The 25306-nt window shown below is 43.8% G+C and overlaps 2 protein-coding genes and 5 non-coding genes across 8 annotated transcripts; 6 read left to right on the top strand and 1 right to left on the bottom strand.

Moving 5' to 3' along the window:
• Positions 1–1221: 1221 nt before the first annotated feature.
• eif4a2 (eukaryotic translation initiation factor 4A) lies at positions 1222–10455 on the top strand. The gene is made up of 11 exons (XM_021612845.2): positions 1222–1353; positions 2259–2319; positions 2660–2792; positions 2977–3116; positions 3519–3687; positions 3822–3931; positions 8394–8537; positions 8877–9014; positions 9143–9232; positions 9526–9605; positions 9703–10455. Exons 1-11 carry the CDS (start codon positions 1304–1306, stop codon positions 9845–9847), a joined length of 1260 nt encoding a protein of 419 aa, XP_021468520.1. The 5' UTR covers positions 1222–1303; the 3' UTR covers positions 9848–10455.
• LOC118965690 lies at positions 2053–2123 on the top strand. The gene has a single exon (XR_005053068.1). It is a non-coding gene; the product is annotated as a small nucleolar RNA SNORD2 (small nucleolar RNA).
• LOC118965691 lies at positions 2489–2559 on the top strand. The gene has a single exon (XR_005053069.1). It is a non-coding gene; the product is annotated as a small nucleolar RNA SNORD2 (small nucleolar RNA).
• LOC118965644 lies at positions 2850–2919 on the top strand. Its single transcript, XR_005053027.1, has one exon. It is a non-coding gene; the product is annotated as a small nucleolar RNA SNORD2 (small nucleolar RNA).
• LOC118965689 lies at positions 3375–3445 on the top strand. Its single transcript, XR_005053067.1, has one exon. It is a non-coding gene; the product is annotated as a small nucleolar RNA SNORD2 (small nucleolar RNA).
• Positions 8614–8792, top strand: LOC118965688. Its single transcript, XR_005053066.1, has one exon. It is a non-coding gene; the product is annotated as a small nucleolar RNA SNORA81 (small nucleolar RNA).
• A 6060-nt stretch (positions 10456–16515) lies between the features above and the next one.
• Positions 16516–24621, bottom strand: LOC110530057 (lactosylceramide 1,3-N-acetyl-beta-D-glucosaminyltransferase A). 2 transcript variants are annotated; one of them, XM_021612843.2, is made up of 2 exons: positions 23091–24621; positions 16516–19136 (listed from the first exon to the last, which is right to left on the bottom strand). In XM_021612843.2, exon 2 carries the CDS (start codon positions 18797–18799, stop codon positions 17636–17638), a length of 1164 nt encoding a protein of 387 aa, XP_021468518.2. In that variant the 5' UTR covers positions 18800–19136; positions 23091–24621; the 3' UTR covers positions 16516–17635. The 2 variants fall into 2 exon arrangements, with proteins under 2 accessions (XP_021468518.2, XP_021468519.2); XM_021612844.2 differs by lacking the exon at positions 23091–24621 and adding an exon at positions 22960–23080.
• Between the last annotated feature and the right edge of the window lie 685 nt (positions 24622–25306).

Genomic DNA, 25306 nt, shown 5'->3' with positions numbered 1-25306 from the left:
AAAGGTTCATGGATTGGACTGCTGAGGACTGGGTTAAAGTTATTTTCTCTGATGAATCCCATTTCCGATTGTTTGAGGCATCTGGAAAAAAGCATGTCCGGAGAAGACAAGGTGAGCTCTACCATCAGTCCTGTGTCATGACAACAGTAAAGCATCCTGAGACCATTCATGTGTGGGGTTGCTTCTCAGCCAAGGGAGTGGGCTCACTCACAATTTTGCCTAAGAACACAGCCATGAATAAAGAATGGTACAACACATCCTCCGAGAGCAACTTCTCCCAACCATCCAGGAACAGTTTGGTGACAAACAGCCTTTTCCAGCATGATGGAGCACCTTGCCATAAGGCAAACGTGATAATTAAGTGGCTCGGGGAACAAAACATCAATATTTTGGGTCCATGGCCAGGAAACTCCCCAGACCTTAATCCCATTGAGAACTTGTGGTCAATCCTCAAGAGGTGTGTGGTCAAACATAAACCCACAAATTCTGACACACTCCAAGCATTGATTATGCAGGAATGGGCTGCCATCAGTCAGGATGTGGCCCAGAAGTTAATTGACAGCATGCCAGGGAGGATTGCAGAGGTCTTGAAAAAGAAGGGACAACACTGCAAATATTGACTCTTTGCATCAACTTCATGTAATTGTCACTAAAAGCCTTTGACACTTATGAAATGCTTGTAATTTTTACTTTATTTAACTAGGCAAGTCAGTTAAGAACAAATTCTTATTTTCAATGACGGCCTAGGAACAGTGGGTTAACTGCCTGTTCAGGGGTAGAACGACAGATTTTTACCTTGTCAGCTCGGGGGTTTGAGCTTGCAACCTTCCGGTTACTAGTCCAACGCTCTAACCACTTGGCTACCATTATACTTCAGTGGTACTATACATGAGAAATGAGGAACAGAGGAGACTGTGTGAGGTTAGACATTTTTTCATAAAGTTGATATGTTGTCTTGGCAAAGGTGCATGCACAATTTTGAGTAAATTCCCCATAGAATTTAGCATGCCATAAATTTTGACATGATGAGAACGCCGTAGTAACCCAAACACATGCAACTTGTGCTGCAATATCCTTCCGCTATAAAATATAGTCTACCTATTTTGTTGTTTTCGCGTTGTAGAACGCAGCTTCGCAGTATCAACACATAAAACACAAATATTAGTGTACTAAAAATATTGTCTGTGTGGAGAATGTCTTGTCTGTCCCGAAAAATGACCAGATTGACTCTTTACATAGCAGTGAAAATAGTCCGGCCATATAAAATCGCTTGTCCTCCTCGCTGTAGATCTTTTCCAGTCGCATGTTGAAGTTTGAACTGATCATGTCTAGCGATTCTCCTGATTACAACAGGTAAAAGCCTTGTTTCCTGGCGTCACCTTAAAATTACATGCATTTTCCATTAATCTTGTAGCTATTCGTAGAAAACTAGCTAGCTAGGTGGTTTACAACGCCGGACCCCATTGGCATTAGCTTGCTAGCTAAACGTTAGATAACGTTAGCTAGCCACGTTAGTGTTCTGTCAAGATGGTAGTTCACGTCCGCCTCATGGTTCGCTGATGCAAAGAACATGCAGGAAAATATACAATTTGATTATCTAGACACAATTTTGACATGCCTACAGTCAGTGAATGTGATGCTTACCACTAAAACCAGCTAGACAACGTCATATGGTGTCAACGGCCTAGTTCCAACCTAGGTTGACTTAAGTTTCAGCCAGACTAGAGTAATCAATTTATGGCTTTGACTCCAGCTAGTTTGGCTAAAGGATCTAGGTAGTTGGCTGACGTTAGCTAGTCAGCTTGCAAACATTTCAACGCACTGACTGAGTTGGCCGCAGGAATAGAAGAGGAGAAACTGTTTGTTGATCTTATTGAATTTCATAGGCTTATCAGCCCCAACGAAGATTAGTTAGCTAATGTTATGTAACTTGTGCCCCATCGGGATGTTGACACGTGCGAGACAAACCAACCAAATCGGTGACGTTGGGACACCACAGGTCTTACTCCATAAGCAACACTAGCTAAATGTAATTTAGATTCTACTGATGTAGTGTGGGATGATGGCACACCATCTTTCGGGACTGACCCTGGAATTTAAACTTTGTATTTTACTCATCACACTTTCATGTTAAACTTGGCTGATGTGGATTTTCCTGTCATTTATTCACCAACCCTCTCCCAATAACCATATTCAGGTTAATCTGAATGTTTTGGTTGCTCCGTTTGTCTGACTCTGCCCCTTATTTTCACCTATAGCTCAAGAGATCGTGAGCATGACGCAGGGCCAGAGGGGATGGAGCCTGATGGTGTCATCGAGGTACGTTTTCAACTCACTCCTTGCTAAATACAAATTACTTTGGTTAAAATTAATGCTGGATCAGATTATTGGTGTAATCTCTTCATGACTGCGTTGGTCTGAAAGTTTACCCGACTCCTTGCACACCACTTGTTAAAGAGGATTTCAGTTCCCTTCTGTAACAAGGGTTGAGTGAAATGATGGCTTTTCATCTTTTGGGACAGACCTGATGATGGTGACTACTTTTTATTCTGATCACTCAACCTCCAGCATAGACCTGCAGTTGACTCCCTGTAATAAACTACTTTTGTCGTCTTTATAATTTGTACACTGTAAACTAAATACTAATGTCATTGTGCAGAGCAACTGGAATGAGATTACAGACAACTTTGATGACATGGCCCTGAAGGAGACACTCCTTAGGGGTATTTATGCGTATGGTTTTGAGAAGCCATCGGCCATTCAACAGAGGGCAATCATTCCTTGTATCAAAGGTATGTAAATCAATGGTTTGTTTATACCAATAAATGAAAGTTAAACATCCTCTTATTCATTGAAATGATGGCATACCATCGTTCGGGACTGCAGTGGAGAACTACTTTTTAGTCTTACTGATCACTCAAGTGAATGAGGACTTAATTTGCATTCTGATCATGAAACCCCTTTGCTCCCACCCAGGCTACGATGTCATTGCCCAAGCCCAGTCGGGCACTGGCAAGACTGCCACGTTTGCCATCTCTATTTTGCAGCAACTGGACATGGAGCAGAAAGAGACCCAGGCTTTGGTACTGGCCCCCACCAGGGAGCTGGCTCAGCAGGTATGCTGTACCTGAGGTCAGGATAAACTTAAGTGTGTATCAGACCACGGCGGCATATTAAATCTCAAACAAAAAGGTATTTATATTTTCCCCACTTCCTTCCTTCATGCAAAATCAACAAATTGGACTAAAGGAGGTGACGGATCTCTTAGGATCGGTGTAGTCTCTGTCCATGGCTGCATTGCTCTGAAAGTTGACCTGACTCCTTGCACACCACTTGTTATGGGGGGGTTTCAGTTCCCTTCTGTAACGGGGGTTGAGTGAAATGATGGCATTTCATCTTTCGGGACAGACCTGATAATGGTGACTACTTTTTAGACTGATCACTCGAGAAACCCTCAAGTCAATATAATGCATTGATGTCAAGCGTAACTCACCATTAAACATTTTGACTCGTTTCAGATCCAGAAGGTGATTCTGGCTCTGGGAGACTACATGGGGGCTGCCTGCCACGCCTGCATTGGGGGCACCAACGTCCGCAACGAGATGCAGAAGCTGACGGCCGAGGCCCCCCACATAGTGGTTGGGACTCCAGGCCGGGTGTTTGACATGCTTAACAGGAGATACCTGTGTAAGTACTCATCAGTGTAAGTATCTGCCATCTGACCAACTCATTTCTCTCGTCCATTGGTAATCTTTAGAGGCCTTCCTAGCTTGTTGATAAAATGCATGTGCTAAATTGTAGTCTTGTCTACTATATTATAGCTCCAAAATGCATCAAGATGTTTGTCCTGGACGAAGCTGATGAGATGCTGAGTCGTGGTTTTAAGGATCAGATCTATGAGATCTTTCAGAAACTGAGCACAAACATTCAAGTAGGTCTCCTCTTTATATACACACGGAACATGTATACATACACACATACATGTAAAGTGTTGGTTTCGTGAGCTGAAATGAAAAGATCCCAGAAAATGACCATACTAAAAGCTTGTGTTTCAAATGTGGTGCACAAATTTGTTTACATCCCTGTTAGTGAGCATTTTTCCTTTGCCAAGCTGATCCATCCACCCGACAGGTGCTGCATATCAAGAAGCTGATTAACAGGGATGCAAACTAGTCACCTTTCAGCGAAATGTATCATTTTGAATCCAAAACGGGTAACCTACGTGATCTGTGTAGATCAGATGAAAAAAGGCACGTAACCGAATCCAGCACGTGACTGAAGAGACAACCAACTTGCTAGTTACAGCATCAGCGTGCGTTCTGGAAAGACTGCGGCAAGTGGAAAGGCAGTTTGCCCGTTAGAGCAGCGCGTCCCCTGAATGATAACGAAGAGGTAGGTGAGAAGCCTGACCACGGGGGTGGGAAGGTGATGACGTGTACTTCATGAGCTGTAACCGAAAAACACTGGCGTTATTTGGAAAGTTTGAGTTGCGGGAGCAAGTGTGGTGGAACAAGAATTGTTAGCATTAAGTATCTTGCTAGCTGGATTGAATTCTCCATTAGCTAGCCAGAGAAATGTTGAGCAACTTAGCTGATCAAATAATTGAGTTTGATGTGAAAATTAACTGGATAATAGTCAGACCGCTTGCTAACGTTAGTAACATAAACAATTCGCTATAGTATTAAGTGGTATACGACTCCTTGACAATCCTCAAGTTAGTTGCGTACTGGACCCTGGCAATCTTTGTGAAATGTTAGTTTATCTATGAACTAATGTCTTCCTTCTACGGTATGTGGTTAATTTTCAGGGTGAAGAATTGGGTCAAAAATGAGGCGGTAGTTGTCAGACAAGTGGATTCAGGGATCAAGTGTAGCTGGAGCTGGGCCTGGCTTAAGCTGGATGCCACTATAGAGGTGAAGGGAACACCACACTTCCCCCTCTTTCTCGCTTGTTCACTTTTTCAATACAGTGGATAAAAAGAGCTGTGCCAACAAAGGGGCTCTTGTTGGCACATTGTAGAACCCATGTACACTTTGCCTGTGGAAAATGTAATAACGTGCAGTGTAGCCCAGAGATATTGCTTTTGTTGTGTTGAACTTGACAGTAACACGTGTGGGAAGGGGGATTATTATGTTTTTATTCAGTGAACGTTTTTGCACACATGTAGCCTTGTGCACTTGATTTACTTTTTTCTGTAGTTGTCGCTATAAAAGAGCAAAAATAGAATGCCTATTTCATTCTATTTCTGACTGTCTCAGATACCGCAGGTGAATGAATTTCTACTCGAACAGTGTCAGGGAAGCTCATCTGCATGGTCGTCCTCAGTAGGGTCTTGACCTGACTGCAGTTTGGCGTCGTAACTGACTTCAGTGGGGAAAATGCTCACCTCCGATGGCCACTGGCACGCTGGAGAAGTGTGCTCTTCACAGATGAGTGTTTCAACAGTACCGAGCACACTGTATGCTGTCGTGTGGGCAAGTTGTTTGCTGAAGTTAACGTTGTGACGCGTGGCCCATGGTGGAGGTAGGGTTATGGTATGGGCAGGAATTAGCTATGAACAGTGTTTTTTTTATCAATGGCAATTTGAATGCAGAGACAGTGACGAGATCCTGAGGCCCATTGTCGTGCCATTTAATCCGCTGCCATAACCTCATGTTTCAGCATAATGCACGGCCCCATGCTTGAAGGATCTGTACACAATTCCTGGAAGCTGAACATTTCCCAGTTCCATGGCCTGCATACTAACCAGACATGTCACCCATCGATAATATTAGGGATGCTCTGGGTCGATGTTATCCAGCAACTGCAAAACCTGGACCCGTACAAATCAGCTGGGCTTGACAATCTGGACCCTCTATTTCTGAAACTATCCGCCGCCATTGTCGCAACCCCTATTACCAGCCTGTTCATCCTCTTATATCGTCTGAGATCCCCAAGGATTGGAAAGCTGCCGCAGTCATCCCCCTCTTCAAAGGGGGAGACACCCTGGACCCAAACTGTTAGACCTATATCCATCCTGCCCTGCCTATCTAAGGTCTTCGAAAGCCAAGTCAACAAACAGATCACTGACCATCTTGAATCCCACCGTACCTTCTCCGCTATGCAATCTGGTTTCCGAGCCGGTCACGGGTGCACCTCAGCCACGCTCAAGCTACTAAACGATATCATAACCGCCATCGATAAAAGACAGTACTGTGCAGCCGTCTTCATCGACCTGGCCAAGGCTTTCGACTCTGTCAATCACCATATTCTTATCGGCAGACTCGGTAGCCTCGGTTTTTCCAATGACTGCCTTGCCTGGTTCACCGACTACTTTGCAGACAGAGTTCAGTGTGTCAAATCGGAGGGCATGTTGTCCGGTCCTCTGGCAGTCTCTATGGGGGTGCCACAGGGTTCAATTCTCGGGCCGACTCTTTTCTCTGTATATATCAATGATGTTGCTCTTGCTGCGGGCGATTGATTCCCTGATCCACCTCTACGCAGACGACACCATTCTCTATACATCCGGCCCTTCCTTGGACACTGTGCTATCTAACCTCCAAACGAGCTTCAATGCCATACGACAACACTCCTTCCGTGGCCTCCAACTGCTCTTAAACGCTAGTAAAACCAAATGCATGCTTTTCAACTGTTCGCTGCCTGTTCGCTTCAGAGCTCGGGTATTTTCTGTGTACCAGGGAGCTAGTTTCTTATGAGAAATGTTTTTAGTTTTTAGGGGTGCAACAGCATCTAGGGTATTGCGCAAGGTTAAATTGAGTTCCTCAGTTAGGTGGTTAACTGATTTTTGTCCTCTGGCGTCCTTTGGTAGACAGAGGGAATCTGGAAGGACATCAAGGAATCTTTGTGTTGTCTGTGAATTTATAGCACGACTTTTGATGTTCCTTGGTTGGGGTCTAAGCAGATTATTTGTTGCAATTGCAAACGTAATAAAATGGTGGTCCGATAGTCCAGGATTATGAGGAAAAACATTAACATCCACAACATTTATTCCATGGGACAAAACTAGGTACAGAGTATGACTGTGACAGTGAGTGGGTCCAGAGACATGTTGGACAAAACCCACTGAGTCGATGATGGCTCCGAAAGCCTTTTGGAGTGGGTCTGTGGACTTTTCCATGTGAATATTAAAGTCACCAAAGATTAGAATATTATCTGCTATGACTACAAGGTCAGAGGAATTCAGGGAACTCAATGAGGAACGCTGTATATGGCCCAGGAGGCCTGTAAACAGTAGCTATAAAAAGTGATTGAGTAGGCTGCATAAATTTGACTAGAAGCTCAAAAGATGAAAACGTAATTTTTTTTTTTGTAAATTGAAACGTCTGCATTTGCATCTGAAGCTGGGCTTGTAGCACAGCTATCCTCACAGTAAGGCGATCGTTCTCCTGTATATTAGGAGTACAGTGACTGCAATTAGAAGGCATCATGTTAATGTTCCTACTTAGCTTCGGCTGTTGGAGGTCCTGACGAACCATGTCCAGATAAAGCGTCCGGAGTGAAAAAGTTGAGGGGGAAAAAAATATAAACGGTAATTAAAAAGTAAAAACCGTAAAGTTGTCAGGTAGCAAAATAGGTTGGCAACAAAATGCACAGCAACACGTAAACAAGTCTAAGCTGGATGTGGAGGATCTGGGCTGGCGCGGTTACACGTGGCCTGTGGTTGTGAGGCCGTTTTGGCTGTACTACCAAATTCTCAAACTGTTCGAGGTGGCTTATGGTAGATTAACATTAAAATCTCAGACAACAGCTCTGGTGAACGTTCCTGCAGTTTGCATGCCAATTACACACTCCCTCAACCTGAGACATTTGTGGCATTGTGTCCCCAGCACAAGGTGCATCTGTAATGATCATGCTGTTTAGTCAGCTTCTTGAAGTGCTACATGTGTCAGTGCTACATGATTATCTTGGCAAAATAAGAAATGCTGATGTAAACAATTTTATACACAATTTTTGGTTTGGACATTTTCTGGGGTCTTCAGCTCAAACATGGGACCAACATTTTACATGTTGCATTTTTAACATTTTTGTACAGTAACTCAGTAAAATGTTGTGCAAGTATACACAACTGTTTTGCAGTCTTTGCTGAAGAGCATAGAAGCTGAATCTGTGACCTTATATTCACAAGGCAATCATATGGGATTGTTTTCCCTAGTCACTTTATGTGGAAGTGGGGTGACTGGTTAGCTTGGTTTCTGCCATAATGCCAGCAGAGTATTGCGTGGAGGGAGAGCACTACGCGCTGTGCTGGAAATGCGTCGGGGTCTAACCTCATTCTTAATATTCGTTAACTTCTGTCTCGAGGCCCAGTGCGACAATGAATCGGCCACTTTGGATGACAAAGTGCATGTCTCCAGTTCACCTTGTTACAAGTGTTTTCTCCGGTATATCCACAGGTGGTCCTCCTCTCTGCTACCATGCCTGCGGATGTCCTGGAGGTGACCAAGAAGTTCATGCGAGAGCCCATTCGCATCCTGGTGAAGAAGGAGGAGCTTACCCTGGAGGGTATCAAGCAGTTCTACATCAATGTAGAGCGCGAGGTGGGTTGTGCTCACCAACACCATGGCTCCACATTTATTCAGTTGCAAATATTGAGTTCCTGTAGTCCAACCAAGTATATAGCATTTAAAGCACCCCGCTAAAATTGTCGGGGGTGAAGCCTCTGGGCTTGACCCTTGCGGGCATGTGAGCATGGGTACACCAAAGGAAGAGAAGTGAAGGCAGCGCCGCCAACGAGACTAGGGCGAGCCATTTACTGTCCGGTGTCTTGTGTCTCAAGGTTCTGTGCTACAATCTAATGATCCATTTAGAAATAATTTGTCATAAGGCTAGCCAGGCCTGCTCAGTAAAATGACCTGTACCCTTCCTGTTTCTTCCAGGAGTGGAAGTTGGACACGCTGTGTGACCTGTACGAGACTCTGACAATCACTCAGGCAGTCATCTTCCTCAACACCAGGAGGAAGGTTGACTGGCTGACGGAGAAGATGCACGCAAGGGACTTCACTGTCTCTGCTCTTGTAAGATCACCAAACACATTGCTATGAGAATTATAATGGAGATCAAAATGCCTTCATGTTGGACAGTTGTATTGTAAAGTTCAGGTTGAATGAACATGTTTTAAATGTGTTTTTCTTTCTTTTTTTAGCATGGAGACATGGATCAGAAGGAAAGGGATGTGATCATGAGGGAGTTCCGGTCTGGCTCCAGCAGAGTGCTCATCACTACTGACTTACTGGTGAGGCTAGAATATCACTGCTCTGTCATTAGTGATGATTTTTAACATGGGTACATGTTGCGTTATCCCAAAATGCAACCCCAAAGGATTTTTCCTCTGCGATGGCCCTGTTATGGCTTTGAGCTAATATCTTTTGGGAGATGAAAGGTCTGTTCTCCACCACGGGTTTCTCTCGCTGTAGGAATCTGTTACTTAATGTCAGACTACATTTCAAAATCAATTGTGCTTTTGATATTCATGTCGGTGCCTCAACTTTGCTTCTTTCTAACTAGTGTTATGTGTTGCTATTCCAGGCTCGAGGAATTGATGTGCAGCAGGTTTCCCTTGTCATAAACTATGACCTTCCTACAAACCGAGAGAATTATATTCACCGGTATGTAGTTTGAAGTAGATGCCTTGTGGTATGACTTGAGTCTTTAATGTAGTTGCCAAGTTTGGACCTGATATTGTGTTCCCCCTCATTTCTACAGAATTGGTCGCGGTGGCCGTTTTGGCCGAAAAGGCGTGGCTATTAACTTTGTGACCGAAGAGGACAAGCGTATCCTTCGGGATATCGAGACGTTTTACAATACGACAGTTGATGAGATGCCTTTGAACGTGGCTGACCTGATTTGAACCAGTGGTTTGAGAATTTTAATTTTTAGCGCGGTGCTAGCGGTCGTACACTTGCATTGTGCTTACGTTAATTGTTCGAGGTAAACTTCTCTCAATGCTATGCCTGAATCAGACTTTGGATATTTTGTAGGATAAGGCGACGTCGAATGGTCTCTGGTGGACAGTTGTAGATTCAAACCTTTTTTAAAGAGTTTGTTGGTCAGAGCTACGAAAGCCTTGGCGACAGGTAATATTATGGTTCTCATCACTTTATTTCGGTGTTCAACAAAGGTTTGTGTAGTAGATGTGCTTGACCGTTTAGTGGTCTTCTTGTGGACAAAACGGTATAAGTGCTGTATTAATAAGTCTGCCAATTATGTTACGCTAACAAATGTTCTGTGTAATTGCAATTCTGCACTATTTGTTATAGATTTAACCCTCTATTTTATGCAATGTGTCAATTTAAGTGTACTTTATTTTATCACTTTGTCCAAGTCCTTGGTTTTACCATATTTTGCTCACATGCAGTTTACCTCTTAGTTTTTCCAGAACACAACGTTTAGAGCGTGTAGCTATTCTCCCTTAAACTATGAATGTATTAATAAAACCGAACTTGCTGTACTAAATGATAGCATGCATTGTAATTTATTACATGTTTTAAATCGTTGGCGAATTAACTACTTTTCAAACCTCTCCCTGGGGACCTCAAGCAGTTTCATGCATTTATCTATACCGGAGCTACTAGCGCACCTGATTTTTATCTTGTCAGCTGATATCCAGCCCTTGTTTAGATCTAATCAGGTGTTCTATTTCAGGGCTACAATCAGGGAGGGAGGCTTCAGTGTTGTAATTTTTTGAATTTATTTTTTAATTAAAAAAATAAATAAATTGTGCGCATTTTCTGACACGTTACATTGGTGTCAAGTGATCGGACCTTGCAGCCACGACAGTGCGTGCGCTTGGCCAGTGAGCGCCTATAATACCCTGACTACACCTGCAAAAATAAATGTAGAAATCTGTTATTCAGTTATTGCACCCACACTGCTCGCGGGTGTCAACAAGCGTCTGCGTTGCCACGGGCTAAAATAGAAGTGCTTTCTATTTTTGGCGCAGATTGCGCTGCAAGTCCTGCCTCTCCCATCTCCTCGGTTTATAGAAGCAGATACCCACGTGCCAGCTCATTGATTATACCCACGTGGGTGATTGAGAGATGAGCTGTGTTGCCTGTCGTGGTGGTGAAACTATGAAAGTTTAGATAAACCACAACCATGGTTAAGTTCTCTCTCACTCACCTCAACACCAGTTCCACTGCTTTTCATTGTTCCCCTCTGAACAGGGACTAATTTAGACCTGGGACACCAGATGGGTGCATTAATTCAGGTAGAACAGAACAGCAGGCTCTGGACCTCGTATTGTAAGCGTTTGAAGACCCCTGGTGTAGTTGATACGTTATCTTGTCCAATGAGAACATGACTTCTTAGGGTGTTTTCACACTTGGTCCCTTTCAGACAGTTTTTGTGAACTGTTCACTTACATATTTTTAGGGCAATGTGAACACAAAGCTCCCCAGGTTTGCTTGTCATGATTCCCACACCACACACTAGACTAATGCAACACCGTTTCCCCTGACACAACCTCTCGCATTGGTGCCACAAAAGAGAAGATTTTGACGGTTGTGCTATTTTTTTGGATATTGATTAGCGATTGTCAAGGACACAGGTTTTTAGTTCAGATTCTTTGTTTGCAATTTATAAGCTAAGAGAGCTTCTGAAGCTGTTGATTGAGTGTGGGAAGATGACATCTTTTGGTGACATCACAATCTATTCTCCCTCTTAAATGCGCAGTAGCCTAACTTGGGTGTACAATATAATTACGGCGTTATTTGATATTTAGTTATTTTATTTGCTATTTATTCTGTTAGCAGAAAATGTACATGTAATCAGAAGATACTATTAACAACTCATGTCTCATATTTCAATTTAATCGCATTCTATTAGCTTCCGAAGTGCAAGTAGGTGTATATCTAGCTGTCCGATAACACATTCTGATTGAATGTCTAGTCTTGCACTTTGTAAAAACCCAGAGTGCATTTTGGGAAAAGATCTTGATTCCTTTCTAAAGGATTCGGTCCACAAAATGGGTGAAGTGAACTGGCAAAATAGTTGCCGACTCATTCAAAAGCAAGGGCAGTGTGACTACGAAGAGAACTGAGTTATTTTGTTTCTTTTTGACCCCGCTTTAAAGAGGACTGAGATCGGTTATTTTAAAGAGAACTATATTTAAAAACACCCTTAGTTTCATGTTCATGTCAGTTCAGCATCTTCTGCTGTGCCGTACGGAACTGAGGCCTTTCTCAGCTCAATGTTGCCACCTAGTGGATCAAAGCTAGCATAAATTGTGGAGAACCTTTTGGTGTGTCCTATTACACCAATCAAGGACAACCAGTAGATGGTCTATGCTCACTGAGTATTAGGATATTGTTGCAGAAGGCTGCTAGTGGATTTTCCTGCTAATGATTTCCAAAATTGTATCTTGGTGAAGAAATGGTTTCTCTTATGATTTGACTAAGCGATTAGTAGTCAATGGATAACTATTGAGTACTTGTAGACTTACAGGTGCCATGCTTTAGTAAACATTACATATGGGAGCATAGACACATCTGTATGTCACAACACAAATGGCCTACATGGACTGTTTACTCAGAGATTATGGATATACTCAGATTGTCCCAGATTTGAGACCATACTTGAATTCAGGACAGTCGAGTTAGTATGATATGTTTACGTTTGATATGGTTATGAGACAGAAGGTTAATTAAGGCAAAAACAAGAGGGTGGTTGATCGGGCATATAACATGAACATCCAAAAGTTGCGTGTTCGAATGTCATCACTGACAATTTGAGCTATTTAGCAACTTTGAAACTACTTGGCATGTCAGCTAACCTTAATCCTTTTAGCTGAAATTTAACCGAAATCCTAACCTTAACCCCTTGTCTAGCTGACATTAGCCACAACCAATTGGAATTCGTAACATGCGCATCTTGCAAATTAGTAACATATTGTACGAATTGCAATTCATAACATGTCATACGAAATAGATGATGGACATCGACAAACTAACACATATCATACAAATCAAGTATCCATATCTCTGTGCATGTGTATAGGTCTGAGGCAGGCAGGCAGGTTAGTTATAATTATAGTCTGCCTCGGGGGCACTGAGCAGCTCAGTGACTGCGTAATTGGCTATGATATGTGCATTTATTTTTAGCACATTAACTCTGTTCTTTGACTCCCACGTTCACAGAAGTCAATGCAATTATGCTGGCAGGGTCGCTTCGGGAGGGAGGAGAAAAATCTATTAACTCATATTGGATATTTAGATGACTTCAGAGTGTCTGATCCTGCTTGGCCCGGTTTTCCTTGCAGAGAAGCCAGTCTTCCAAAGGACTGGAGGACTGGAAAGAAACATGGAAATACAATGTTTATTATTGTAAAGCTACAATCTTAAAGTGACAACCAACTAAAAGGATTATGTTTGGGTAGTTTTGTCATTCTGAACAGGACGTTACAATAGCAACCCAAGGGCAAGATGAATGTTAAAGCTAAATGTCCAGTATAGTGGCTATGAATTGTTCGCGTTAGGTTGTTGGAGCCTGTTTTGGGCTCTTCTTTGAACCATTTGAGTGAATTATTTTCTCTGGCGTTGCCTTGGAAACAGGCCCACTGTTTGGAGAGTGGCTAATCTCAAAGATATCCCTACGCACCTCTTTCAGCACGAGTGGTGGGCCATCAGGCATAGAAAACACACAAAAGGAAAAAGGCTCAAGAGAAAATGGATGCGAGGGATATACACTATATATACAAAAGTATGTGGACACCCCTTCAAATTGGTGGATTTGGCTATTTCAGCCACACTAATTTCTGACAGGTGTATAAAATCAAGCACGCAGCCATGCAATCTTTTTAGACAAACATTGGCAGTAGAATAGCCCGTACTGAAGAGCTCAGTGACTTTCAACGTGCCACCTTTCCAACAAGTCAGTTTCTCAAATGTCTGCCCTGCTGGAACGGCCCTGTCAACTTTAAGTGCTGTGATTGTGAATTGAAAACATCTTGGAGCAACAACGGCTCAGCCCCGAAGTGGTAGGTCACACAAGCTCACAGAACCGGACCGCCAAGTGCTGTGCGGTTCGTAAAAATCGCCTGTCCTCGGTTGCAACACTCACTACAGAGTTCCAAACGGCCTCTGGAAGCAACGTTGGCACAAGTACAATTTTTACGCACTCGGCGGTCCCGTTCTGTGAGGGGCAGCTCTAGCAGGGCAGAAAGGACGAACTGACTTGTTGGAAAGGCGGAATCCTATGACTGTGCCACTTTGGAAGTCACTGAGCTCTTCAGTAAGGCCATTCTCCTGCCAATGTTTGTTCCTGGAGATTGCATGGCTGTGTGATCGATTTTTATACACAACGCTGTGGCTGAAATAGCCGAATCCACTAATTTGAAGGGGTGTGCAAATACTTTTGTAAATATAGTGTACATAAGGGTTACATTTTATTTTATTATTTTTGTACAATTCAACCACTTATCTTACTCAAGCCACATATCAGAAATGCACTCACTCAAAACAATTGTAGATTGTTATTGTGGAGACTGAAAAGCCCAGTTTTAATGTCTTATATCAACAGAAATAGAGCTCCAGTTTTTAGGCTACTGTCACTGAGGACCTGAAATTGTCCCGTCACGCAACAGCTCCTCTTCAACCTCAGCAGGCTGAAGAAATTTGGCTTGGCCCCTAAGACTCTCACAAACTTATACAGATGCACCATTGAGAGTATTCTGTCGGGCTGTATCACTGCCTGGTATGGCAACTGCATCTCCCGCAACCGCAGGGCTCCCCAGAGGGTGGTTAGCCAAACGCACCATCGGGGGCACACTGCCTGCCCTCCAGGACATTGACAGCACCCGGTGTCAAAGGAAGGCCAATAGGATCATCAAGGACCTCAATCTCCTGAGCCACCCAGTTTCCATCTAGAAGGCGGAGACAGTACAGATGCATCAAAGCGGGGACCGAGAGACTGATAAACAGCTTCTGTCTCCAGGCCCTCTGACTGTTGAACAGTCATCACTAGCCGGCCTATGCCCGGTACCCTGCCCTGAGCCTTAGAGACTGCTGCCCTATGTACACAAAGTCATTGAACATTGCTCACGTTAATAATGTTTACATACTGCTTTACCCACTTTATGTGTATATACTATATTCTAGTCATGGCGTATCCTATATAACTACTGATGTACACACCTTTTCTTTACACACACCAGAGTTGTGGCCCCACCATGCGGGTCATTTGTTTTAGTGGCCCCCGCTCTTGACGGCAGAGATACGTTTTCTGCAGTTCTATACATTTTGGGGTGGAGAAAAACTTTGGCTATTTTGGCTATTTTATTTCAAATGTCATGCAATTCAATTAACTTTGCTACGGGGCAGAGAGACATTTTTGCAGTTTTAAAGCCAATTTCCTGCACTTCTACTAATTTTTCCATAACTTATGCCATGTTAATGATATCTGAAGGAGAGTGACTAATGGTACAGACACACTGCAAAATCTGACTGCCGATAGGTACTTATGAGGCCGTTACTTCTCTTGATAGAACAAAAGATGTCCCTGCTGTGTACCGACCTGGTACCGACGAACCTGCTGTTTCTACTGTAGAAAAACAATGCTTGTTAGTGGCTGAGAATTTGACTTTGAACCAATTAGAAAGCACGAACCTCCACGTGGGGAGCCGACAGATGGCTAGTGTCAACAATAGCTTACTACAAATTCTAGCTAGCTAGCAACAACATTAGCCACAGAAGGGACAAGCAAAACAAACTGCTCCCACCATATGGCGTGGAGTATTTAAAACAAAGCAAATCAGAGGTAAAACTTTTCTATATGAGAAACAATAAGTTAACTGCCGACACTCTGGGCAGAAGTGCTAAGTACCCATCAGCAGTCAGATTTCTCAGTGTGTCTGACCCTTAACAAAAATCAATGGGGGCCTCCTGGAGGTCATGGCCCCTGGGCACGTGCTCTGTGTGCATGGTCGGTATTCGGCCATAATTACTGCAGGTTTAGATAACTGGCAAGACTCATTTACCAATCAAAAAATTGGTAGCTGACATGGCTAATTGAGTGACTGTCAGCGACTGACAAAACAAGAGAAGAACTGCGGATGAACAACCAAATTTCAACAGTAAGTTGAGACCCAGTCTGAGTTCCCCCTCAAAAATAACTCAAAATAGTTCATCCTTGGAGCTGGCCCTGAGTCTGTATCACATTTCAGTCTACCTGGAAGCCCATTGTTTCCTGTTTACTTTGCGACAGGTTGAAAAGGCTGCCAATATGCTTTGGGCTGGGTTTCCAAATGAAATAAAAAAGAAATTGCTTGAAAGCTGCTGTATATTTCACCTGCATCCTCACGTAATTTACAGAACAATTCATTAATTAAGAAGAAGCAATCAGCTGACATGCACAATACTTTGAATCTGCAGGTGTAATTTTGCACCTCGTAACATAGACATTTTTGGCACTCACACATAATACAGTGTGTGTCAGTGTCACTATTCACCACTAACAACTCACACATAGGCTACACATTAATGTACTGCTACACCCCAGACAGCTTACACCTTACGACTGCAGAGTTTGTAAGACTTTTATTAACCTCAGTTTCAAATGACTGCTTGCAGTTTCATACTGCCGGCCAACCATATGGACTGTTAAGTTATAATAAAGTTATAAACAGTCTCTTCTCGTTAACCTTAGCTAACCTTACCGGGAAACGACAGACAATGAGCCAATTGTGTTCATGCGCAGTTAGTTTTAAACCGCATAATCAACAGAGTTCAAGGCCAGGGAAACATTCTCTCAATCAGTTTAACGGAAGGAGATGGGGGAGTGGGAGAAGAAATTCACTGTGAATCCTATGTTTCAACATAATGTCTGGACAGCATCTCCTTGGGAAGCATCTGTTGTTCATCACATTCAGCCTCTGCCCTCCCAGAGAGGTGGGACTGTTCAATACATCTTAAAGCTAGCAAGAACTGGACCACTGCCGGCCATATAGATAGACAGTTACTGTAAAACCATATAGATAGACAGTTACTGTAAAACCATATAGATAGACAGTTACTGTAAAACCATATAGATAGACAGTTACTGTAAAACCATATAGATAGACAGTTGCTGTAAAACCATATAGATAGACAGTTACTGTAAAACCATATAGATAGACAGTTACTGTAAAACATATAGATAGACAGTTACTGTAAAACCATATAGATAGACAGTTGCTGTAAAACCATATAGATAGACAGTTGCTGTAAAACCATATAGATAGACAGTTGCTGTAAAACCATATAGATAGACAGTTACTGTAAAACCATATAGATAGACAGTTGCTGTAAAACCATATAGATAGGCAGTTACTGTAAAACCATATAGATAGACAGTTACTGTAAAACCATATAGATAGACAGTTACTGTAAAACCATATAGATAGACAGTTGCTGTAAAACCATATAGATAGACAGTTACTGTAAAACCATATAGATAGACAGTTACTGTAAAACCATATAGATAGACAGTTACTGTAAAACCATATAGGTAGATGGTTAATGTAAAACCCACATTTACAGCAATAGATATGACTCATGCGTTTCTCCCTCCCCCTTCCCTCCTCAAGTCTTTTCAAATAATGGGAGTGATGAAAGCAAAATGATCCCGCACTCCGTTTTGGACCAAACACAGTAAGTTTACAGTACTACAACAAGGCTGCCTTGCAGGGGTAGGTGTTGAAGAAGTAGGGTCTGCACAGAAGGGTGAGTTTCACTGCCGTGCAGTACAACCTCCCAAGAAGTCCCGATGTGACCCTTTTGACCTCCGGGTTTGTGGCGGCTGCCCAGAGCTCATAAATGTCGGCCACATGGCCGTGCGATGTCATCATCTTGTCGTAGATGCACAAGTGGTAGGGCGCCTTGCCTTCGCCTGAGAAGTACACGTGTTCCTGTGGCGACACGCCCATGGCATTGGCACAGATGCCCATGAAGACATCGTCAATGTACAGCGAGGCATTGAGCGTCAATGAGGCCTGGTAGATTTTGTCCGCCACGTCTCTTGAGACGACGTAACCGGCCCCTGCCGTGTAGTCCGGGTATGACGCCCAAGGGTACATCTCTTGCGGGACGTAGTACTTGCTTTCCTTCTGGCGGATCGGTGGCGCGCCTCTGTGCACGTGACCGATCCAGAAGTCCGTCACGCCCTTCCTGTCCATGTCCTGCAGGTAGCGCACCAGGTTGGGCATGTGCACGAAGATATCATTGTCAGCTGTCATGAGGAAGCGGGCATGCGGGCAGTAGAAATGAGCCCAGCGGAACTGTAGCAGAAGCTTGAGGGTGAGGTTGTGGAACGTGTCCACAAAGTCCTGCTGGACCATGTCGCCATGCCTGCGGTCCTCATCGACCAGGCTGTCCTGGATACCTCCACTCCTCCCCCTCCACGTCTGGGCAGTCTCATGCTGCTTGGGAAGGCCCAGCACAAACATCACCTTCACCGTCACCCCCAGGTCTTGGCGAATGTAGGTCTCGTTGCCCCACGTCGACCGTATGGCTCGCCGTCTCTCGAAGTTCTCCGGGGAGGACTTGATGAGCAGAAGCAGTAAAATGTCCTTCTCTCCTGAGCACTTGTATGGGTGGTTGAGTAGGTAGCGGTGGTTACTGAACATGTGGGCCTCCTGTCGTGGGATGGTGAAGCTCTTGTTGATGAAAGTGTAGCTGTTGACCAGGTAACGGTAAGAGTAGGAGTTGATGTGGCTCACCATGCCACTGTCCAGCTGCTCCCAGCATACCATCACCACCGACAGCACCAGGCATGTGGTCATCAACTGCACGCACTGGCACTTGCGGATCCGCCGGAAATTCACAAACATCCTGGAAAATGTATTCCGGAACCTTCCGGTGTTCTTCCTCTGTCAGGTCAGAGTGGTGATGGCAACAGTGGTATGCGTGTCTTTGTGTGTGAAAGAGCAGCTGCTGAGGTAGTTGTTCCTGTGGCTCTTTGCAGAGCAGTGTGTGTGTGTTCCATCCTAGTTTTCCCACCTGGAGCAGGAGTCATGCGTGTTTCGGGGAGATTCACAGGAGGGCCTCCCCGGAAAGCATCGCCTCTATCTGGCGAGTCACTCACACTCCTGTTGTTACTGATTCCCACACAGCCGTCCTCATAGTGGCTCGGACTCGTCCAGCATCCCCAGGTTGCCGACCATCGCTCTGAAATGGAACAGAGAATGCACGTTTTATTCTGTGTTGACAATTAAGTGCAATAAAGTGTTCCTTAGAGTAAGCCAGACAAACAGATCAATCAACGACTCGGGGTCTGGTCGTTCTGGTCTGGTCGTTTGACGGGGTCTGGTCGTTCTTAAACATTTGGAAACATTTCCCATTAGGCTGCTCTGCTGTGTATTTACTCTGTAATTCATCTAGAAACTACAATGTTTTAACTTCTCAATACAATGTTAGTTAATGCAATGTTATCACTAGAGTAATAACAACATTACTACACAGGTACAAGAGCAACTTAATGTAAAGACTTAACATTTTTAATGTAAAGTGTTAGCTACCAAACAGTTACTATATTTACTCATAGTTAGCTTAGCTTTTGCTTCTATAACTTAAGCTTGCTTGCATAACCCCGGTTCTCTGATATTATGAGTGAGACATCTCAGTAGAGAGATTCCCCAGAATCTTATAACAGTCTTGAAGAACGAATCATACACGTCTGTCGGAGACCGTCAGGTCGAATGTTAAATGAGGGAGCCCCTCCCCCCACACTAAAGAGCCACTCGCCTGGTTTGTGAGACATTCTCGAGCATGCCGAACTTCCTCACACTCTTGCAAGTAGGGGAATGTGGTGAGATGTCTTACTCATAATGTCAGAGAACCTGGATTACAACAAGTAACCTTAAGTTCTCTTTCAATGATTTGATTTGACATCTCACTAGAGGGATATGGCCCACTCCCGTATCGCACATGCTCTCCGAAGCCAGGTAGTTCCAACGTATCAACACTCAGAGGTCCCGACACTGAGGGACAGTATGCGCCAATGAAGGTGCAGTGGCATCTAGTCGGTAGAACCTCATAAAAGTATGAGGGAATGCCCAGCAAGCTGCTTGGCAAATCTCCTGTAAGGAGATGCCCTTGAACAGAGCCACAAGCTCCAAGGCGAGACAATTGTAATTGGCACTAACTTTCGGCATAAAGGCAGGGTTGAGTAACAAGGTAACCTTCGAAAAGCCCCAGGCAAATTGTAAACACTAATGGTGAACTGACAGTGCATGGACTCACTCACTTTGTCGAGGTAAGGGCGACCAGTTACATGGTCTTAAAGGAGATATTTCATCTCCACCATTCCCAGTGACTCAGAAGGTAGCTGTGAAAAATCCCACGACGGGACTAAAGACTTGGGAACCAGACGTAACAGGAAACAACATAACGGGGTGTCTTGTCGAAGCCTGTATGACAGGCCGAGATAGCGGCTAGAGAGAGAACTTACAACCCCTATAGGTCTAAGCCCTTACATCGCAATATCTAAAATGTATAATTTAGCCATTTTAGGACCCCTGTAGGTATAATATCTATTGAATTTGTCCTTTACTGCTATAGCCCATAGAAATGCATTGAATAACACATTTGTAAATAGCAAAACAGACAGTCTAAAAATAAAATATTAGGAACAAGGTTTTGAAGCGTTTGAAATTTAGAACCATGTTTGATCACATTATTCAGGGCACATTTTACCCCCTATGCACTTTTTGTCGTTTTTACAGCCCGGTACTGGGTTACCTTCAGAAGACTCCCCTGAAGCATGCGTGTGTCGTAAAGCAAAACAACCCACACCTTCGTGTTTGTGAGATATTGGTGAGATATTAGTTTGTAGCTCCAACGGTTCGGTCTGGACAGTTGGTCTTGTGAGAAGACCTCTTAAAAATGAGGACGTCCGCGACAGAGTTCAGACAACTGCCGCAAAGCTTGTGGATGTCGTAGAGCCAAACAACCGACACGGTTGGGTTCATGAGAGCCACATTTTTTTGTAAGGTGGTGACTTATTAGTTTTACATACAATTTCATGAGGATTTCCTTGTCCAGTTCTTCTCGTGTAGGAAAAGGCAGCTTTCACAAGACTGATCTTATGGAATAGGCACAAACTTTATATCTACGAATGCTTGACCGTATCTTTCCCAGATCTGTTTCACCACTTGGGGGAGAAGTCTCCATCCCCTAGATTGGGACTCCCTCTGGAAAATAAGTCAGCGCCTGTGTTCGGTACGACATGAGTCTCTCGTAGGGACGGTAAGTGTGCGCTGCTTCACAGGATAATCCAGACGGATAGTCTGTTTAAACACAGTGCCACTCTGGCGGTTGATGTATGCCACCACAGTCGTATTGTCCGTTCTGATCAAGACAATTCCAAAGGGAGAGTCAAAAGTGTTTCAGTGAAAAAATGCACTATCAACATTTCAATGTCATTTATGTGAGAAATGCTGAGTTGTGGAGTCTAAACTCCTTTTATTGCATTTCCCCCATGTGAACTGTGTCCCAGCCCTTGAGTGATGCATCTGTCTTCACCACTATCTACCCTAGGGGAGTGCCAGGAACAAAGATCAATTTTTTTTCCTCCCAGTGACAGAGAGCCAAGAGACACATGGAAGTTACCTCTATCTGGCAATTGAGCTGAAGCCGTGTACACAGGTTTGGGGCTAACATCCAGCGCTGGAAGTCTCTCATCCTCAGTAGACCAAGAGGTACGGAGATGGTGGATGCCATCAACCCCAGCACTTGGAGGCAAATCCTGAACACACGTTGTGGAACAGGGAGAGGCACTGTCAAAGGGACATGATGCGGTCTTCCAAGCGAGAGAATCCAGCATTAAGCCTAGGTATTCTATTCTCTGTGATAGCACCAAGCAGCTATTTTTCTGAATGATCTGGAACCCTGGTGGTCTGAGTGGGGAATACTAAAAACTAGCTGTTATTGGCAGAGAGGTCTTTCTTATTGGTCTATTAACTCATTTACAGGCAGGCCAAAGGTCCATCCCACCAAAACAGGCAGACATTTCAGGCAATCTTTTTAAACAGCTCTTACGCTAAAAGGGCATTATCATAATTCTCACAGTATTATTCCAACCTCACATTGCGGAAATAGAGTGTACAAAACATTAGGAACGTAGGCGAATACAGGTAAAAGCTATGATCCCTTATTGATTTCACCTGTTGAATCCACTTCAATCAGTGTAGATGAAGGGGAGGAGACCGGTTAAAGGAGGATTTTTTAAAACTCTTGAGACATGGATTGTGTATACGTGCCATTCAAAGAGTGAATGGGAAGATCAAACATTGAAGTGCCTTTGAACGGAGTATGGTAGACACCGGTTTGAGTGTGTCAAACTGCAAAGCTGCTGGGTATTTCACGCTCAACAGTTTCCTGTGTGTGTCAAGAATGGTCCACCACCCAAAGGACATCCAGCCAACTTGACACAACTGTGGGAAGCATTGGAGTCAACATGGGCCAGCAAGGTACCGGTAAAGATCAACAAAGCAAACTGTGTTACTAAATTGCCTCGGCATGAGACCTGTCTTAAAGAGACATCACTATGCCGGGCTGACAGGTGCGCTACATCCACTGCCAACTGTGTTAATTCCAATTGAATTGGTCACCTTGTCTTCAACACTGGATAAAATATTCCTGCAATGTGATACACTCTTAGACAGCACTAAAAGGCAAAAAAACTAAAAAAAAACACTGAAGCTAGTTGTTCAGTTGCTCACATGACAACCAACTTCAAATCAACTTATTTACCATTAATATTTCTTACTCCATCTTGGGTGAAATAAAATGAAACGGACATAGTTTGGCCTCGGTACAATCCTCAGTATACATCCTGAAACAGTTTAAACAGATTCTGCTAATCATTTTTGATAATATAAATGGTTTTGATGATATTATTGTTTCAAATGAAAATGGTAAGAAATAGCTTCTCAACAAATTAAATTCTTCATGGAAGCGCATGTTTAATCCCAGTGGGTTCCTTACTCACACAATTAACTCAGTCTAAAACCAGCTTCTGTGAAAGTGAGCCTTCTCTGTCAGCGTAGCTCCAAAGTCACAGGTCGTATAAATAGATCTCACACTTGAAAGAATCCTTGCTGAGCACACCATGCCACTTACCGCTGAGAGAAAGTATCAATGCTGCTGCTATGTATCCAAGTGACTAGTTGTAAGAAGAAGTAGTCCCAGTAGCCTAATAACAACCACCTTCTGTTGAGTTCAGTGAATTGAGTTCTCTCGCTCTCTCCCCTCCTGTACAGATTCTCTCCTTGTAATAGCTCTGGAAGTATTTCAATGTACCTCTCTCTGGAGTGATTAGGATGTAGTCACACACACACACACTCTACTTTTCAGGAGCAGTGGCAGCAGCTGCCAGTTAGGCTGTGTGTTAGTGTATGAGCCTCACTCTGTCCAGAGCATGTGAATGCTCTGCTTGTGAGTATCTGTTGCCTTGGTTGCTACTACCTCCTGCTCATTTCCCCTCACACACCTCACACACTGGGTTACCTTCAGAAGACTCCCCTGAAGCATGCGTGTGTCGTAAAGCAAAACAACCCACACCTTCGTGTTTGTGAGATATTGGTGAGATATTAGTTTGTAGCTCCAACGGTTCGGTCTGGACAGTTGGTCTTGTGAGAAGACCTCTTAAAAATGAGGACGTCCGCGACAGAGTTCAGACAACTGCCGCAAAGCTTGTGGATGTCGTAGAGCCAAACAACCGACACGGTTGGGTTCATGAGAGCCACATTTTTTTGTAAGGTGGTGACTTATTAGTTTTACATACAATTTCATGAGGATTTCCTTGTCCAGTTCTTCTCGTGTAGGAAAAGGCAGCTTTCACAAGACTGATCTTATGGAATAGGCACAAACTTTATATCTACGAATGCTTGACCGTATCTTTCCCAGATCTGTTTCACCACTTGGGGGAGAAGTCTCCATCCCCTAGATTGGGACTCCCTCTGGAAAATAAGTCAGCGCCTGTGTTCGGTACGACATGAGTCTCTCGTAGGGACGGTAAGTGTGCGCTGCTTCACAGGATAATCCAGACGGATAGTCTGTTTAAACACAGTGCCACTCTGGCGGTTGATGTATGCCACCACAGTCGTATTGTCCGTTCTGATCAAGACAATTCCAAAGGGAGAGTCGAAAGTGTTTCAGTGAAAAAATGCACTATCAACATTTCAATGTCATTTATGTGAGAAATGCTGAGTTGTGGAGTCTAAACTCCTTTTATTGCATTTCCCCCATGTGAACTGTGTCCCAGCCCTTGAGTGATGCATCTGTCTTCACCACTATCTACCCTAGGGGAGTGCCAGGAACAAAGATCAATTTTTTTTCCTCCCAGTGACAGAGAGCCAAGAGACACATGGAAGTTACCTCTATCTGGCAATTGAGCTGAAGCCGTGTACACAGGTTTGGGGCTAACATCCAGCGCTGGAAGTCTCTCATCCTCAGTAGACCAAGAGGTACGGAGATGGTGGATGCCATCAACCCCAGCACTTGGAGGCAAATCCTGAACACACGTTGTGGAACAGGGAGAGGCACTGTCAAAGGGACATGATGCGGTCTTCCAAGCGAGAGAATCCAGCATTAAGCCTAGGTATTCTATTCTCTGTGATAGCACCAAGCAGCTATTTTTCTGAATGATCTGGAACCCTGGCTCGGAGAGGTGGGTTTACCAGGGAAGTTGTGTCTTGTTCCGCTTGTCCCCGTGTTGGGGAGCAAAGCAGGTAATTGTCTATGTAGGTGGAGACTCAGCCCCTTGTTTCTCAAGGGTGTGAGCGCTACCTCTACACACTTTCTGGACGTTCAGGAAGTTAGCGCTAGCCTCAGACACCTGTAGGTTCACCGAGGTAAACCAGTCGCCTGGACGAATAGAGACAGCACGTTGAACGCACACATGTACACTCTTTTTTTTTTATTGTTATTTTTTTACCCCCTTTTCTCTCCAATTTTCGTGGTATCCAATTGGTAGTTACAGTCCTGTCCCAACCCACAACGCCTGCTTAATCTGGAAGCCAGCCGTACCAATGTGTCAGAGGAAACACTGTACACCTGGCGACCGTGTTGCTGAGAATTTTCCTGTACATCAGGAAATTCAAACTTTAATAGCTTTTTAAACTCAGGCTTTAAAAAGGCTCCTAAAGTTTGTAATTTCCACTAACTAAAAATGTATCAACTCCTACAAAATAATATTTTCTTGCTGAACAAATTGGCTCAAATTAAGATCGTACCTCTGTAAGCAGACGGAATGTGAATTTCGTCAAATAGCTGTCGAGGACACATAGGTCCAGAATGGAGCAAAACCCTCCCCATTTCTTGGGAAGCAGGAAGTA

Source organism: Oncorhynchus mykiss, chromosome 8 (assembly GCF_013265735.2).
Source record: "Oncorhynchus mykiss isolate Arlee chromosome 8, USDA_OmykA_1.1, whole genome shotgun sequence".
Taxonomy (NCBI): domain Eukaryota; kingdom Metazoa; phylum Chordata; class Actinopteri; order Salmoniformes; family Salmonidae; genus Oncorhynchus; species Oncorhynchus mykiss.
This window is presented reverse-complemented; position numbering and strand designations above follow the sequence as displayed.

Bases quoted from the DNA above. Each gene is read 5' to 3' on its own strand.
- eif4a2 (XM_021612845.2), top strand. From the start codon at position 1,304: ATGTTGAAGTTTGAACTGATCATGTCTAGCGATTCTCCTGATTACAAC. The intron at 1,354-2,258 runs GTAAAAGCCTTG...TTTCACCTATAG, and splicing joins GATTCTCCTGATTACAACAG to CTCAAGAGATCGTGAGCATG. The intron at 8,538-8,876 runs GTGGGTTGTGCT...TGTTTCTTCCAG, and splicing joins ACATCAATGTAGAGCGCGAG to GAGTGGAAGTTGGACACGCT.
- LOC110530057 (XM_021612843.2), bottom strand. From the start codon at position 18,799: ATGTTTGTGAATTTCCGGCGGATCCGCAAGTGCCAGTGCGTGCAGTTG.